Here is a 15,875-nt window from a genome sequence, read left to right on the forward strand (position 1 = left end):
AAACACCGAAGGGAAGGCGAAAGTTGATCTGAGTGATCAACGTAATATCGGCGTTAAGGTACGGGGATCTGCAGTGGGCTGACCTGCGGACAACCCCGGCCTGTCAAACCTGACTGTAGGAGGCGGCACCAATACAACCTGGCACTAACATGTTACCCCAGTCTCTGTGAAGATGCGCCTCTATCACGCACGTATTCTTGGACAAGTCAGTACCTTAGAGAAGTCGAAGTCACACAAATCTGAGTCTCTCGTACCCAGGGTCCATCAAGGTTGTTGATCGGTCATCCCATTAGAATGTAGTACATGAGCCTATCTAGTCAATGTACCGCAAGTGTTCAATCCCCTCGGCATCCGCCCTCCTCTTCATCAAGATATCACCACCCAAAATCGTACCCCCGACCTTGGGCACGGCAATGATCTCCGCCGCCACCAGGTCTTGCGCCAACTTAACCAGCATGCCATCGCAGCCCTTCGCCGCCAAGATATCCACGCCGACGGGGAAGTACTCGTTGTGTGCCGTGATCGCGCTGCGGCTCGCCACCTGGCCCAGAGGGAAGACAAAATCCGGGCACTCGGACATGACGCTGATGCGGCCCGATGACCAGCCAAAAGGCGGCCTCGGCGCGTTGATGTACTGGTTACGCGGGTTCTGACCTCCGTTAGAGGCTGGATAGAGCATGATGCCAGATGAGCACTGCGCCGGGTCGTCCACGGGCGGGAGGACCTTGTCGTTGAACCAATTCATGAAGATTGTCTTGTTGCGAATGGCGTCGTCGTGTGCCGAAGCGGGCAGGCTGTCGCCGTAGGCCCAGCGAGCAAGAGGCGCCGGGTCTACGAAGGGAAGACGTCCATCGTGGGCGGCTGTGATTAGGGTTGGGCTTAGTAATTGGGGCGCGTCTAAAGGGGGTTTTACTGCGAACTCACCAGCATAGTCCTTGTAGAAGGGTTCGCGCACGAGATCAATCTGCTCCTTGGCGATCAACACCGCATACGTGGTGTTCTGAAGCTGCATGAGGGTCGCGGATCCGGCCTCAGCGGGCTTGCTAGACATCCACTCGTCCGCCAAAGAGATTGTCTGGATCGAGCCGCCCACGAATGTGGCCAGGGCATTGGCAAAGCCGTTGAGAATCTTGGCGGATGCGGCTGAGCTATTGCTGGAGGGGAAACCAGCGGTGATGATCTTCTTGGGGTAGCTGGGAGTTTTCCTCACAAGTGACTTGTAGTTGCTTCCATAAAGAACTGCCTGGGCAGTATCCCACAGCATGGGGTCGCGTATCAGGTATCCAACTGTGTCAAGTGTCGGGGACAGCGGCATGGCGTGATCGAGCGACACCAGACCATGGGACGGCCGGTTACCGAACAGGCCTTGCACACCTGCCGGTCCGCGGATACTGCCACCCGTGTCGCTGCCCACCGCGATGTCCAGCCAGTCGTACGATGCAATGCTAGCGCCGGCCCCCGAGGACGACGAGGACGGGTCTTGGTACCCATCACCTCTGGGGTTGAACGGCGAGTGGTAGTCGACCCAGTCCGCGGTCGCAGTCTCGCCGTTCGCAAACTGCGAAGGCTTCTGGAGTCCTACTATCTGAGCACCGGCATCGATCAGCCGCTGCATGGCTGTGCCGGTCTCGTTACTGGGAGGGTAGAGATTGTACCAAGCGCGGTTGCCATTGGAACCCTTGGTACCGGCCAGCCGGAAGATATCCTTGACAGCGATGCGCACGCCAGCAAGGGGCTTCTCAGCTGTAGGAGTATAGTAAATCCTTGAAGGCACACCGATCGTGACGGAGGCCGAGCCGGAGATTTTAGCGGATAGCGGGTGGAACGTGCCTTTAGGGGTCTGGATCAGGGACTCGGTGAAGGAGCCGGAAAAGTCATCGTAGAGTCTGTAGACGGGGTAGACGAGCCCGGAGGCCGAGTCAAGGAAGTACGGACCCGAGGGGATGGTCTTGGCCTCGAGGGGTAGAATCAGTGTTGATCCTCCTTCAGTGATGTTCCTCTTGCTGATGCAGGATCCGCCAGCGCCGGATAAGAAGACAGCACCGAGAAATCCGGACTGGAAGACATCATCGACTCCTGTCCAGTTGGCGAAGAGGCTAGGCAGAGCCGATCTGGCCACTGCATCCTGCACAACCGTGACTGGAACAAAGCCGTAGATCTTGGGCACCGTAGAAAGCGCCGAGGGTGCGACGGTGATGTTACCAGACGAGAATGGTGAGATATAGTAGTCGATGCTGTTCAGCGTGACTGACAGGCCGGTTGACACGAGACTTGCCGTTGACGCATGGATGAGACTGAAGAACACGCCCAGCTTGCGGCTGGACCGAGTGCTGCTGAAGAACATGTCCGGCGGCAACTTTGGAAAGACTGTACCAATCAACGCAAGTAGGGTGGAAATAGAGTAGATTAATCTGTATGCTGCTACCAAGCCGGCTCTATGCAAGCTTTAAACAAGGCCAGCTGTAAACTCAACCCGGTACCAAGGAACCGGGACGTCCGGTCCAGTATCTCTTGATAGCTTCGCCAAGACTATTTACGTGCGCAATAGAGCCAAGGCTTATCTCCTACATCGCACCAAGCTTCCCCGTTGTAACTGCGTATCACGTCCGACATTACACTGGTCCCGCTCAAAATCGTCATGGCTGGATGTTGGTCCGACCTCACCACCTCTCTTATTGGTTCAGGTTTGAGGGGAACCGCATCGAGAGTGCGGGATTGATAAGCTGCTGACATCTCCAGATTAGAGCCCCTGGTGAAGATAAGGAACTGTGGGTAGGCTAGACTGGTCAGGGAAGGCAGCCCAACCCACCCTTGTCACTGTTCCTGGCTATTGAATGGCGAATTGCGGGATCGATCCTAGCGTCTGCGTGTTGGCCGTGTTCTTATCAGCATTTGCCCGTTAGTATCGGAGAACAGAGCGGGGTGATGCATCAGGCAAAGCTGGAGTAGATATATCTGAGCATTTGCGTTAAATCAACAGGCTAGACTCGCCACTTGAAGGCGCAGATGGTGGCTAATGAGGAAGATCTTATCCCAATAGAAAGTATTGTTCGCTTAACGTTTCTCTCAGTCTGGAGACGCGGTAATTAGCATCTAAGTACAAGGCTTGAATTAAAAAATCGAACTCAAAGAAGGCGTTTAGCTCCTGGAGCATACCTTTCACATAAAGAGTACAGTTTCTATAACTTCACTTACGATAAATAGAACTCTTTCTCAGCTAGCATCTATGGACTATAAATACAACTCATTCAGCATTCAAGTTGACCAGTCTTAGGTCTAGAAACCTACGGAGAGCTAATATGCAGGTGAAGTCGAAATACAAGGCAACAAGTCCAATAACAAGCCCTCCTCTGACAACGGGTTTCAGCACGACGAGCAACTGATCTACTATCACGAGAAACCCGATATATGCATGAACAATATGACTCAACGCCTATCACCTTGAGTGGCCATGTCACACCCGCGTTCATTTGTTCATGTGCTATGCGCGAAGCGGGAATGTTACACTACCCACCGAAACTCGTCACCTTTGACACCAAGGAGCAGCCGAGAGGGCCATCAGTGACTTTCTACCAAAGTTCAATTCGTCCCGGATTCAAGTCTCTATTTATCTGCATGTTTGTTCATGGTGCCACGTCCTCAAGAAATTTGGTTCTGGTCTAGAAGCACAAAGTATCTCGTCACCCAGACTCATTTGGATTTCTTCACCCAGCGCGGATTGTGACTATTATTGAGTTGCCTCAGGAGGTCACGCTGGCTGCCTCATCAATGAACTCCATGAGCTGTCGAACCCCAGCGTCCGTCAGAAATGGGCTATGGCTCAAGGAGAGATGAATAGTCTTGGCCTTGCATGCCTCGGCAAGTGCTTTCTGTCCAGCCGGAGGGACTAGCTGATCTTCGTCGCACACTACATAGAACAGCGGAGCCTTGACTTCGGGAGCTGAGTACATATTTGGCGTTCGGAAACTCTCAATGCTTTGTCTAACAAGTGCAGACGTGCACGCCGCTTTTGTTACGCTGTCGACGTCAGAATAGAGCTTGTCGAAGCCGTCCTGATTTGGGAAGCCAAATGTCCCCTACCAGGTGGTCGTCAGTACGGATTGTTTTCTATTTAGAAGAGGACTATATCGCCGGGTGCTCTTAGATTTAGACTCACGTCAGAATCCCACCAGGGCTCTGGGCCTCCCCCCACCATGTCGAATATGCACATGCCTCGTTGTGGCAAGGCGGATGAAGCAATGTGCACGACGCTCTTGACTCCGCCCTTCAGTCCTTTGGCAGCCCGCTCCTGGACAGTGTTTCCCTCTACGGCATCAGTGCCTGGAATGCCGCCGTAGCTGTGGCAGACGAGCACGATATCTTCGCCAGATTCAAGAAACGGTCTCATGGCATCACGAATGACTTTCGTATCGTCCTGGCAAGTCTTTCCTGCCGATGAGCCTTTCAAGTCCAGTGTCGCGTTCACCGGGCTGACGACGGTATGGCCCTTCGCTTGGATCGAGCGCAAGAGGCTCAGATAGTGGAGAGGTTGGTGCCATGCGCCATGGGCGAAGACTATGACCGGTTTCACCATTCTTGATCAGAGTGATGTTGATGTTGACGATTTCTGCAGCGACGAGCGAACAGTGGTTGAGGGCCGCGGGGAATGAATGCGGCTATTATACATCATGAAGACCAGCTCATGTAGCAGCCAGTTCCATCCTTCTCCTGTGGTCTTGGCTAATGAGCTCTGAATTGTATGTCCAGACCTTGTGAAGCCACTAAGCCACTCTGTTCTAGTCAACTTATTGGTTGCTGTTGAAGCTGACAGTAAGCTCTAGCTGAATCCTCTACTAGTTGATGCATGAGACCGAACCTCGGACTTAGGTCCCCAGCCGCTCGCTACTGACTCATTATCGAACTGTGCCTTGGTTCTAAGTGCTATCGTCATTGGACTAGGATGCTGGCCGTGAAGCATCTGTAGGCTCCTGATACCTGAGTTCGAGGCTTTGATATATAGCTCCTCTCCAAATACTGTCTTTGCTTGCTCGTAGGTATCCTTATGTGTTATCTGAGGCCGACAAATCCCAGGCAATCAACGCGCGCAACCTGGAAAGCATCAGTGAACTGTGTCCCGCTCTAGCGCTTTTTAGCGTAGCAACGGCGCAGCATGGCGCACTGAAAGCGGGGGCGGTGATCAATTCGCTCCCAAGGCCCGTTCCCTGCACGCGGAGCTTCTCATCCTGGCTGCCGACATGAAGTGAGCTCGTCGATCTCGTATGGCGTATGGACCAGATAATCCTAGATGATAAGATCGCACCGGAAATCGCGGCGCGGATGCGCACAGTGCAAGACGCGACGGGTCAAGGTATGTCTATCTCTAGCGCTGCCGGTCTGCGCTGGACTTTGACGCGGGTCACCTCCAATGCCGCATGCATTGATCGCCAGCTGAACGGCATTTAGTGCGACGAGACACTTCCATCTTGCCTTCGCTGCATGCGTCGCGGCGACAGATGTTCATACATAGATGAGTACGGCCTCCCTACGCCCGTTCCGCAATCTCCGGCCGCCTCCGCGCCACAGACCGGGCCATCCCCGGAGCCCCCGGCACCTTCGCCACCTTCGTCGGATCGCCTGGACGACATCGAGCTCACGCACATCTTCCTTACCAAGACCTACAAGACCCTCTGGTACCGCGAACCAGTGCCGTCATTATGGAAGGGCGTCGCCTTCGAGGAGGCTCTGAAGGAGCCCGCACTCCTCGGCGGTATCCTCGCCATCTCGGCCATGCACGTCATCGCCACCAGCGACCGGCCCGAGAAGCGGTACCAGGTCATGGCGCTTCGCAACCAGGCCGTCGCGCTGGAGGGATTCGTCAAACTCCTGCCTAGAATCACAGAGGAGACGGCCGACGCCGCCTTCCTCCTGTCGGTCCTCGTCACCCACTGGGCCTTCGCCTCGAGGAGTCTCCCGGCCGAGCTGGGCATCTTCTCTACCACGCACGACTACTCAGCGTGGACGTTCCACGAGGCCAGGCATGACAAGGTCTCCGAGGTGCAAGACTTTGTCGACATCATCCGCAAGACCCAGCCCGTTCGGCAGCTCGTCTTCCATGGCAGGCCATGGCTCCTGGGTGGCAAGCTTGCGGAGATGATGAAGATTCCCAAAAGCCACGAGCTCCCGGTCCTTCCGCCGTTTGTGGACCAAGCACTAGACAAGTTACTGCTACGCGCGGAGCAGGAGAGTTGCGTGCTCTTACCCCTGGAGAAGAACGGGCGGCCCCTCCTCTCTCTGAAGCTCATATACAGGATCTCTATGCGCGCCGAGTGGGCAGAAGGCCTCATGGGCTGGATTACTTGTTTGCCTCCGGAGTTCGTCGCCCAGCTCGAGACTGGGGAGAACATGGCTATGATCATGTTGAGCTACTGGGCGGTGTGTATGTCTGTCCTTGATGAGCGCTGGTGGGCTACCGGGTGGGGCCATGCACTGGTCTCGGAGATCGCCATCAGAGTTGGCCCCGAGTGGGCTGAGCTGGCGGACTGGCCTGTCAAGAACTACCACTGGTTGAAGCAGGGTGTGGATTAACAAGCTGCTCGAGATGAAGACCGAGGAAGTCACTGTATTGTATGTACTTTGATGGCTGCTGTAGATCTGTGTTTCTTAGAAAGCCCAACTTGCTTGGTAGCACTGAGATCAAGATCCTGTTGAGTCATTAAGTCATGCGACGGAGTCTGAACCGTGATAGAAAGGAGAATGCTTGATGAGACGAGCAGGGTTGTGTTCTAGGCAGGCATCAGTTGTCAGTAGGATCCCGCGTTTTCCCGGTCGAATTGCTGACAACGGACAATACAAATACCCCGCATCTCCGCGCCGCACAGGTGTCTGTCTACATGAATATTTCGGAAGAGCTCGCCTTTTTCATACTTATGTAGCTGCTGTGGACAATACCTTCTTACTGAAAGTCAGTCTAAATCATAAAAAAAAGGGCTCAGGACTATGGATCAGGACCTCGCGACCCCCGAGGAGGTGCAGAGCCTCGTGGCGGAGCTGACAGCCGCCGCTCAAAATTACTCCTCCGCACCTGGATACGAAGGGCACATGGCCAGAGCCGAAATCATATCTAGAGCTGAGAACCTGAAAAGAGCTTTGATCGGTCCATTCCAGGCCCCTACCTATCATGGATTGAATGTAGGCATTCGCCCCAGAACCTCCTGATGCTGTCAAAGTCTAATACTGACAGCAAATGCAGATCGCAGAGCTTGTGGCTATCCGGACCTTCATGAAGCTTGGCGTGCTCCAGGCTATCCCTCATGAGGGATCTATACTTCTGGACGAGCTCTCAGAAGCGACAGGAGTACAAGAATCTCTACTTGGTATGATGCCTGATCCTTTTTGCTTGCTTGGGCAATGCAGCTCTAACTTTACGATCTAGAGCGGATGGGACGGTTGTTAGGTAAGCTCATGTAGAACTAGCAATATGACTGTTTACTCACAGGAGACCTTTCGACTAGTTGTTGCTGGTTTCCTCGGCCAGACTCGATCTGACGGTCGTGACTTTGCACACACAAAGTTCTCTCGAGGTTACATCACCACCTCTCCCAGTCCCGGTCATCTTTTCCAGGTCATGTAAGTTACCAAACGGCTCTTGTGGACATGCATACTCACTTCAAACAGGTACGACGAGTGGTTCAAAAACATGCACAACTTCGATGAATATGTCGTTACTCATGGCCCGCGAGAGCCCCATGACCCGCTCTCTAATCCTTACACATCATACCACAAGCAGGAAGGTACCCCTGTCTGGTCCATAATGGAGCAGAACCCGGAAAACATGCGGGCTTTCCAGATCAGCATGGCAGGGCTCGACCCGGAGATACCAGTGACGGGACATTTTAATTTCTCGACGCTTCGAAACAACTCTGAGGAGTCTGAGAATGGGATCGTCGAGCTTGTTGACGTCGGAGGAGGCCACGGTGTGGTCCTGAAGAAGATCCTGGACGCGCATCCTGAGCTTTCACCAAAGCATTGCATCCTGCAGGATCGTCCAGAGGTGATTGAGCTAGCCAAATCAAGTGGAATATTGCCAAAGGAGACGACGATGATGGCTCATGACTTTATGACCACCCAGCCGGTCAAAGGTATGACATTTCTTGCCCACCAATACACCTGGCACGAACTGATCACTTCGTTGAACAGGAGCCAAGGCATACTTCATGCGTATGATCCTTCACGACTACGGTGACAAGGTTGCTACGCAGATCTTGTCGCGCTTGGTAGAGTCAATGTCGGCCGAGTCGCGCGTGCTTATCTGCGAGATGGTACTTCCTCCGCGGGTGGACCAAGGCACGTTTCCATATGCTGTGCTGGATCAGATCGTGATGACCATGGGCGGGAAGGAGAGGAAGGAGTCAGACTTTGCTAACATTCTTGATGCTTCGGGACTCGAGCTGGTTCATATCTGGAGGGTGTTTGGGGTGCCCGGGGCTTGCATTGAAGCTCGGCTCAAGACGTGATGCGATGAAGACATTCATGTCACAGCAAATTTAAGGTTTCATCGTCCATGGATTCTTGTACCTGTATGATTGAAGAAATCACTACTCCTTTACACACATTTGTACATTAAAAGTCCTCACTCAATAGGCTAGACGAGGTCTGTTGGTGTTGTCGGTTTTGAGAAAGTAGGCCTCAACCAACTTACGACTTCTGCCACTCTTTATTTAGTCGCGGGACAGGACATAAGCTTTCCCGCGGTGCGATATCCTGTGTAAGTGGCCTTGTGTAAAGATGTCTTTTTTCTGTGTTGGTATTGTAGTATCTACCAGCGGCTTAGAGTGGCTGGCTCCTACACTTGTTATCGCTTATCTTATACCCTTCTTTGAGGGTATGGTAGCTTGAATTGCAACAGTATTGAATGGAAAGAAATTCCACTATAACAAACTAAGCGAGCGAGTGACCCTTGACTCATCAGCATCCTCTTGTGCTCTCTGATCCTCAGACAAAAAAAACAAAACTTGCTCCACCCAGTAGTGTCCTCCTCCAAAGGCAGCCAAGATTCGTCTCAAGTCATTCGTTAAATGCAAATACAAATACATAGACAATGTTAACCATCGGCTCTCAAAACCTCGTCTCGATATCAAGAGGCAGCAGCAGCAGCAGCAGCAGCGAGTAAGTTCCGCTCCACAAGGATTTCAAGGGCATTTCTCGATACCCTCGGCCTTGGCGGCCTTCTTGCAGGTCTCGTCTTTGCAAGGCTTTGCCAGGCAAATCTTGAAGTTCTGCACGGCAGACTGGTCCTTGTTCTTGCCGCCGCCCTTCTCGACGGGTGCATAGATCTTGAAGGGGTGCTTCTCTTTGCGGTCGCAGCCGCCGCGCATCTCGAATATGTACGTGCCCGTGATCTTGACCAGCTGGGGCGATACCTGCAGGCCGCAAGTGAGGCCGCCGGGCGGGCACTGGTTGGTGTCGGTAAAGGTGGTCGAGTCCGAGGTCGACCAGCTGTAAGAGAAGCCGGCGTCAATGCCGAGGCTGTTGATCTTGCCAAGGTCGATTCCAGCGCTGCCACCGCCGCTTACTGTCTTGGTGACACCACTGTTTAGTGCCGGTGCGGGTTAGCTATTAATTTTCTTCACCTCGTACTTTCCCGATAGGCGCGTCCCTGTTCTCAGACTTACACGGTGTGCGAAGCACTCTTGCTGATGGAGCATCCCGACTTCTTGAGGGAGGTGCACTCATATCCGCCGACGCGCTGCCACTTGTCGTAGTAGGGCTTGCTTTGTTTGAGGTCTTTGTATTCTTCCCACTTGTAGCAGGAAGGGATGGTCATTTGCCTCTTGGCCATTTCGCTCTCGGAGGGGCTTACTGCAGGGGCAGCGACGGTGGAACCGGCGAGGAGACTGAAGATGAGGCATTTGATAGTGGAAGGCATTTTCAAAGTTTTAGGGGATGCAAAGATCTTGGGGTGGAAGCTGTGGCCTGAATCGCGGCTGCTGAGCTGACTGCTGTAGTGATGAAGGTGTTGCTGGTTCTTGGAGTGGTCGAGGGTTGATGCTCTGAAGACATTTTCAGATTGTTTGACCAAGGGAATCTACATCCCTTATATACACATCTCTTCAGTACTCAGACTCCCTTTTTAGGTGTTGATTACAGAAATGTCTCCAACTTCCGATGACCATGCTCGCGATCGCCAGTGTGGAGAGACTGCAGGACGGTCGTGTTGGAGGTCAAGATTCGGATTTAGGGTTTATGAATGACTTTGGTGATCATCGAGAGGCACTCCTGGCTTCCACATGTTGATGATAGGCTGCTCACCTAGCCAGGGCATGGACTTGACCCATCTGGTGCAGTTGGAACATGCGATCAACAGCGTATTGGATCTAATCTTAGACATTTATTTTGAGTTCTGATATCATTTCAACGTCCCTAATCACAAAAGTGTGTGCACCGTAATAGCTGGGGAGCTGATTGATGGTTGGTGACGGTCCGGCGATCAGTTTGTATGATCAGTGAAACATCAGTCAATACAATTAGGTTGTCCTGTACGCGATGTTGAAGCTCATTGGCCCGCCAGCCGTGCCTCCTTGAAATACCCATTGGAACATGACGCTGTAGTCGGGTCGGGAGCACGCGACTCGCGCCAACTAGTCCCACAAACTACAGAGGAGAACTGCGCCGTAGGGAGTGGGTTGTCAAGATGCGCTGAACGCAGATGAGGGTGAATGTGATCGCGTGCGCATCTGGGCAGCGATCCACAGTGCACCAGGATCAGCGTAGTATCCGGGCGGCTTTAGGTATGCTTAAAGCGCGCTTAAAGATAGAAAAGACTCCACATGTTCGTCATTTCACATGATGCAGGGAGATATTGCCTGCGAGAGAGCACCTGACGAGCGAAAGAAGAGAGTTAATCAAGCATTCGAAACACTTGCCCCCGCTCATCACAGCTGTCAGGACTGCATCGCGAATCGGAGGCAGCGTTCTACCGGGTCGATCAACCTTGGAAGTCTTCAATCCTCTTGCCCTCGTCCCCACAAAGGTTGACATATATGTTGGGGGTGGGCCCTTGAGCTATATTTAGACGATCAGTCCAGGGACTTCCAAGTCCCAAGCTGTTCTGTGCCGCAGATAGCTTCATCCCAAAGCCAAACCATCGCTGATGTGACTATGATCTCATCAAGATTTGCTGGGTCAGGTTAATCTACACGGAATATTCTAGGTGTGCTCCATGTGTCGGCACGAGCTTACCCTCTGTGACAAGTGCCACTGCCATCTCCGAGAACACCATGCTTCTTGATCCAGAGCTGCCCACTCGCTTCTCTGTCACTAGTATCACAGCCGTAATATCCTGGAAACCAAGTCTAATAAATATTGTGTCGGCCCTGTCTCAGCTTACTCAGTCTTGGTAAATTAGAGGCCCTCAGTTTGTCTTTGTGGAAAGGTTGTCAACAACATTGAAGGTGCAACAACATGCTCGCCGCAGTTGGTGTGTAATCAGGTTCACCAGTGGTGAGTCTTGGCATAATTCTATTTTTACAGCAAATTGTTGTGCTTTCTGCAAGATCAATGGTCTTGTTTCAGAGAGCTTCGATCGCAGTGCATCAGATCAATCATGCTATCCACCGCACTTTCCCAGTCGATCCCTTCCATCTCCTTCTTGATTCTTGCTCGGCTCTCTAATAACCTGGCGACGACATCATTCCAGGAAAACTTCCGACCTTCTTCAACGCCGCTCACCTGCGTCGTCTGGCGCCCCACCGCCGGCGTCGCCGTGATGTCCAACAGCTTGCCGCCCTGCTTTCTCACCACGCCGTCGACAATCACCGTTCCAACGTCTCGCTCACTCGAGTGTAGCACTATTGCTGCGACAGGATCGTCCAGTGCGGCAGCACACATGCTCGGCGTGTCCGTGTCGAAGATGACCATGTCCGCCTTGTACCCTTCCTTGATTTGCCCGACTTGATCACCCATCCCAATGGCCCTAGCACCCAGCGCCGTCCCCAGGTTGAAAACCTTTTCGACATCAACTCCAGTGCCAAGACTCCATTGCCCCTTTTCTTTGAGCAGGCGTCCTGCCCTGTCGCACCGGGCCCACTGCAACAGCAACCTCATCTGTCCTGGCATGAAGCTGCTGCCCCAAGAATGACAGTCCACGCCGAGGCTCGCTAGCTCGTAATAATCGTCCTCCAGCGCGACAGGCGGCTGTCCCATCTGCAGCTCGGTCAACGGCGTGGTGCACACTGCCGCTCCCGCCTTCCTCAGCAGCTCCACGTCGCCATCGTGCGGGAAAGTCGCATGACTGAGCAGGATATCAGGGCCAAGCAGGCCATGCTGGTACAAGATCTGTGCAGCGGAGGGTCCGTTGTGTAGCATGACCCCGCCGCAAGAGTGCGTCGTGATCACTGCCGTGCCTGCGCTGCGGATTCGCTTGTACAGCTTCTGGAGCGGCTCGGAGGGGCCGAAGATGGCGTCGACGGCAAAGCCAGGGCGGACGCGGCCGTTGTCGCCAAGATCTGAGCACGGTGCAAATAGTTGCTCATATGTGTCCATAACCCAGGGTGAAGTCGAGTCGTCGGCGTACTTGAGCGGGTTCCACGAGGTGACGATGCGAGGGTGGCAGTATGCGTAGGTGGCGCGTAGGCCTGACGTTGCCAGGGCCCGGAGAATTGTTTTCGCTGTATACCTTGCTAAGTGACGGCGAGTAACATATTGAGAGGGTATTTGACTCACGGTAATCCGGCCCTTGGTTCAGACTGGAATGGTCCACCACGGTTGTGGTCCCGCAGTCGATGGACTCCATGGCACCACTTAACTCGCCCCAGAACGCATCTTCGAGAGTGTAGAGCGCTGACGTCAAGTTGCCCGTTGGCATGTACGGAACGAGGGTGTCATTGGCGTGTTGGCCCTTGAGCGCCGTCTGCCAGATGTGCTGATGGCCGTTGACGAAACCTGGGCATAGTAGCTTGCCAATGCAGTCAATTACCTCCGTGCCGACGGGCACAGACAGGTCCTCGCTGATCTTGACGATGGTGTTTCCTTTGATAAGAACATCGGCTCTCAGCGGTCTGACATGCATGTCTTCATCGTGGGCTAAGACAGTGCCGCCGCGCAAAAGGATACCAGATTCTTGTTTAGTCGCCATGGTCGCAGAATACGTTGGAGACCCTTCTCACACTACCCACCTTCTCTCCATAGGACTGCATCAGCGTTTCTTATTGCATTTTGAGTCCATTGATTACGAAGCCGGCATTCGGAGTTTGCCTTATTTCCTGTCTGGGGGAGATTTGTGGGGTGAGTAGCAGTGGGGGTCCCGGTTCGGGGCAACTCATCAGTAATAAGAGTAAACTATCCGTACGGCCGAGCAATCTCTACCCAGGTCTGTGTGCTCGGAAGGAACTGACAAGACTTGCTTGTAGGGGTTGACGTACATACAGTCAGAGATACGTTCGGGCCGAGCAAGTGTCTCGCATTGGCCCGATACAACCCTCTCTTATTCATGATTCAGAGGTGCGGACTGCAATCGTGTTGCAGTGTGTGAGCATGGATCTGATATCATCTTGTCCGTTGATATCCTAGTCTAGTTCCTCTCCCAGCCTTGCGCGATGAGGTATCTGATATCATGCCAAAACTTGTAGCCTCTCTGGTGACGCCAAAGCTAGGGGTGACGTCACATGCTCGGATACATACCATCTATCTTTGGCCCTTTTCTCGCCTTGCCTTGTTCTTCTGGTAAGCCTCTAGAATGACCTTCTTTATCACAGGTTCTGCGGCTTTGAAATTCGCGATGCACACTTTGATCAACGTTTCGACCTGGTCCGGAGTCCAGATGAGGTTGTACGAGCTCGAAAACGTCGAGTTGGCTGGATTGAACCCCGGAACCGCATCCTCATTCTTCAGCAGCGGCATGTACACAACCGTAGACTCTTGATGAACGACAGGCGCCGGAGGGGTCGTAGTAGTCTTGCCATACGAGTCGATAACCGTCTCTGGCCTGTCGCAAAGCTTGCCGTCAAAGACCTGTGCGTATGGGGTTTCATCCGGCTGCCTCCTCGTGAACTTGATGCCTTTGCGACTGCCTATCTGGTCGATCCTCCCCTGTTGGTCCTTCTCCACGTCGCTGGACGCGTCCATGGTGATCAGGACGTCCACGTTCCTGCTCGGGTGGAGGAGCGTGTACGTCGGGCAGTTGTTGTCCATGCCGCTATCGACCAGGTGGATCCTGGGCGAGTTCTGAATCCCGGGAGCCCTGTCCTCCGTCAGGTGGAAGAGATAGTTGTGCTCATTGCAGGCGTGCAAGGGATGATGACCCTCGAACACGGCTGTGCCGTGTGCTCCCCACAGACGGGATATTCCCTTGGCAAGATCGTGTACCTGGGCGCCGAGAAAGTTTCCCGGCAGGTTCCTCTTGATCGTCGCGATGTACGAGCTCATGTGTCCGGCCGGAGCACTCACAGTGAGACCCAGTAGCAAGGCCAAGGACTGCTCGGGCAGTCCCGTGGTCGACTTGCCCGCCGCAAATGGCCTTCCAAATCCCCACGTCGGCACCCACGCCTCGAGCTCGTCGGATCCGATTTCAAACGGCGTCATCTCAAACCATTGCCACCATGCATGCGACTCAGCATGCTCTTTCTCGTCGATCACGTCGCTCTTGAAGGGGTGTTCCTTGTCGGTCCACTCCTTCCACGGCCGCTCGTGCCGGATCGCCGTGAGAATGGGCAGCGGCTCCGCGCCGTTGGCGATGTGCTGCTTGGCGTTGGTGAATTTGAACCACTCCGGCTTGAAGCCGACGACGCTAGGCTCGGTGCTGGCCGTGGGGCGCTGCTCTTTGTCATGCAGAAAGATGTGTCCCGTGGTCAGGACGGAGTAGTAGTCCATGGGCACTACGCTGAGGCCAGACTCTGATTTGATCTCGAGCGGCCCGAGGAGGAGGTCCATGCCTCCCGAGGCTGACAGCATTGCTCTGATGGCATCGTCCGAGAGAGGGTGATGAGGCGAGAATCTGCGTTTGCAGTGCTCTATCACTTCGTCGAAATTGAGGTTGCCAAACGTGTAGTACGATGCGATTGACCAGCAGGAGCCGGACACGCCGGCGATGTACATCAGTAGGTCCCATAGGCCACTCTCCTTCATCGCGGCTGAGTAAGCAAGAAGTCCCAGCATGGCTCTATAGCCTCCTCCGCTGCCACCGAGGCCAATACAGGGCACGTCGTCCAGGTGCACCGTAGCTGGATCCAGCCCGAGATACTTGGCAAAGTGGTCTCTCATCCGGGCTTTTCGCTTTGCAACGAACTCGACCTCTTCCACGCACAGTCCCAGACCTGTTCGCACCTCGGCGACTCGGTCAATCTCGGGATGCTTGCTCGTATCTTTCATTTCTGCTCTGGCACGGTCGTCCGTCTTGAAGTACTCTTTGATGATGCGCAAGTCGCCCTTGGCACGAGCCGACACCGGGTTCATCTTGTGGAGAAACCAGCGGAAGCCCGTCTTGGCATTCCGCACCGCGCCCTCTTCGGCATCGCGATCTTCCGGTGCCTGCATGGGTGCATGGAATCCTTGATCTTAGGCCCGGGGCACTGACTTTTGTATCGTGGAGAAGACTACACAGAGATCCTCCTTGGTGAACGCATATCCGATAGCAAGCGAGGGGGAACGAACCCATGAGTGTGATTTTATGTATTTCAATGATGGCAAAGGACGATCTTGGGCCAGCTCAAAGCAGGTACCGACTCAGCTTGATCGCAAGAGCATCGTGGCGCCACGGCTCGTGCTCATTGGCTAGACTGGTTTGTTACCATCAACCGCTCCGAAGCTACTGCCACTTGGTAGCTCAGGAACCGCTTCTCGCCTGTTTGGAAACAGAAGAACAGCCCTGCGCATTGTAAAATCTTGTAATCACCTTGCCAGTA

The 15,875-nt window shown here is 53.8% G+C and overlaps 7 protein-coding genes across 7 annotated transcripts; 2 read left to right on the top strand and 5 right to left on the bottom strand.

Annotated features, from left to right (window-relative positions):
- Positions 1-313: 313 nt before the first annotated feature.
- E0L32_002012 (uncharacterized protein) lies at positions 314-2,344 on the bottom strand (the record flags this gene model as incomplete). The annotated part of the gene is made up of 1 exon (XM_031136156.1): positions 314-2,344. One exon carries the CDS (start codon positions 2,342-2,344, stop codon positions 314-316), a length of 2,031 nt encoding a protein of 676 aa, XP_030989120.1.
- Positions 2,345-3,740: 1,396 nt separating this feature from the next.
- Positions 3,741-4,573, bottom strand: E0L32_002013 (uncharacterized protein; the record flags this gene model as incomplete). Its single annotated transcript, XM_031136157.1, has 2 exons — positions 3,741-4,076; positions 4,157-4,573. 2 exons carry the CDS (start codon positions 4,571-4,573, stop codon positions 3,741-3,743), a joined length of 753 nt encoding a protein of 250 aa, XP_030989121.1.
- A 902-nt stretch (positions 4,574-5,475) lies between these two features.
- E0L32_002014 (uncharacterized protein) lies at positions 5,476-6,564 on the top strand (the record flags this gene model as incomplete). Its single annotated transcript, XM_031136158.1, has 1 exon — positions 5,476-6,564. The coding sequence occupies one exon, from the start codon at positions 5,476-5,478 to the stop codon at positions 6,562-6,564; it is 1,089 nt and encodes a 362-aa protein (XP_030989122.1).
- A 411-nt stretch (positions 6,565-6,975) lies between these two features.
- Positions 6,976-8,492, top strand: E0L32_002015 (uncharacterized protein; the record flags this gene model as incomplete). The annotated part of the gene is made up of 6 exons (XM_031136159.1): positions 6,976-7,167; positions 7,229-7,352; positions 7,412-7,432; positions 7,491-7,605; positions 7,654-8,117; positions 8,176-8,492. 6 exons carry the CDS (start codon positions 6,976-6,978, stop codon positions 8,490-8,492), a joined length of 1,233 nt encoding a protein of 410 aa, XP_030989123.1.
- A 675-nt stretch (positions 8,493-9,167) lies between these two features.
- On the bottom strand, positions 9,168-9,904 carry E0L32_002016 (uncharacterized protein; the record flags this gene model as incomplete). Its single annotated transcript, XM_031136160.1, has 2 exons — positions 9,168-9,567; positions 9,651-9,904. The coding sequence occupies 2 exons, from the start codon at positions 9,902-9,904 to the stop codon at positions 9,168-9,170; spliced, it is 654 nt and encodes a 217-aa protein (XP_030989124.1).
- A 1,628-nt stretch (positions 9,905-11,532) lies between these two features.
- On the bottom strand, positions 11,533-13,111 carry E0L32_002017 (uncharacterized protein; the record flags this gene model as incomplete). The annotated part of the gene is made up of 2 exons (XM_031136161.1): positions 11,533-12,644; positions 12,700-13,111. The coding sequence occupies 2 exons, from the start codon at positions 13,109-13,111 to the stop codon at positions 11,533-11,535; spliced, it is 1,524 nt and encodes a 507-aa protein (XP_030989125.1).
- Positions 13,112-13,659: 548 nt separating this feature from the next.
- E0L32_002018 (uncharacterized protein) lies at positions 13,660-15,507 on the bottom strand (the record flags this gene model as incomplete). Its single annotated transcript, XM_031136162.1, has 1 exon — positions 13,660-15,507. One exon carries the CDS (start codon positions 15,505-15,507, stop codon positions 13,660-13,662), a length of 1,848 nt encoding a protein of 615 aa, XP_030989126.1.
- Between the last annotated feature and the right edge of the window lie 368 nt (positions 15,508-15,875).

This window comes from Thyridium curvatum, assembly GCF_004353045.1.
Source record: "Thyridium curvatum strain D216 chromosome Unknown NODE_8_length_716436_cov_74.480370, whole genome shotgun sequence".
In the NCBI taxonomy this organism is placed as follows: Eukaryota; Fungi; Ascomycota; class Sordariomycetes; order Thyridiales; family Thyridiaceae; genus Thyridium; species Thyridium curvatum.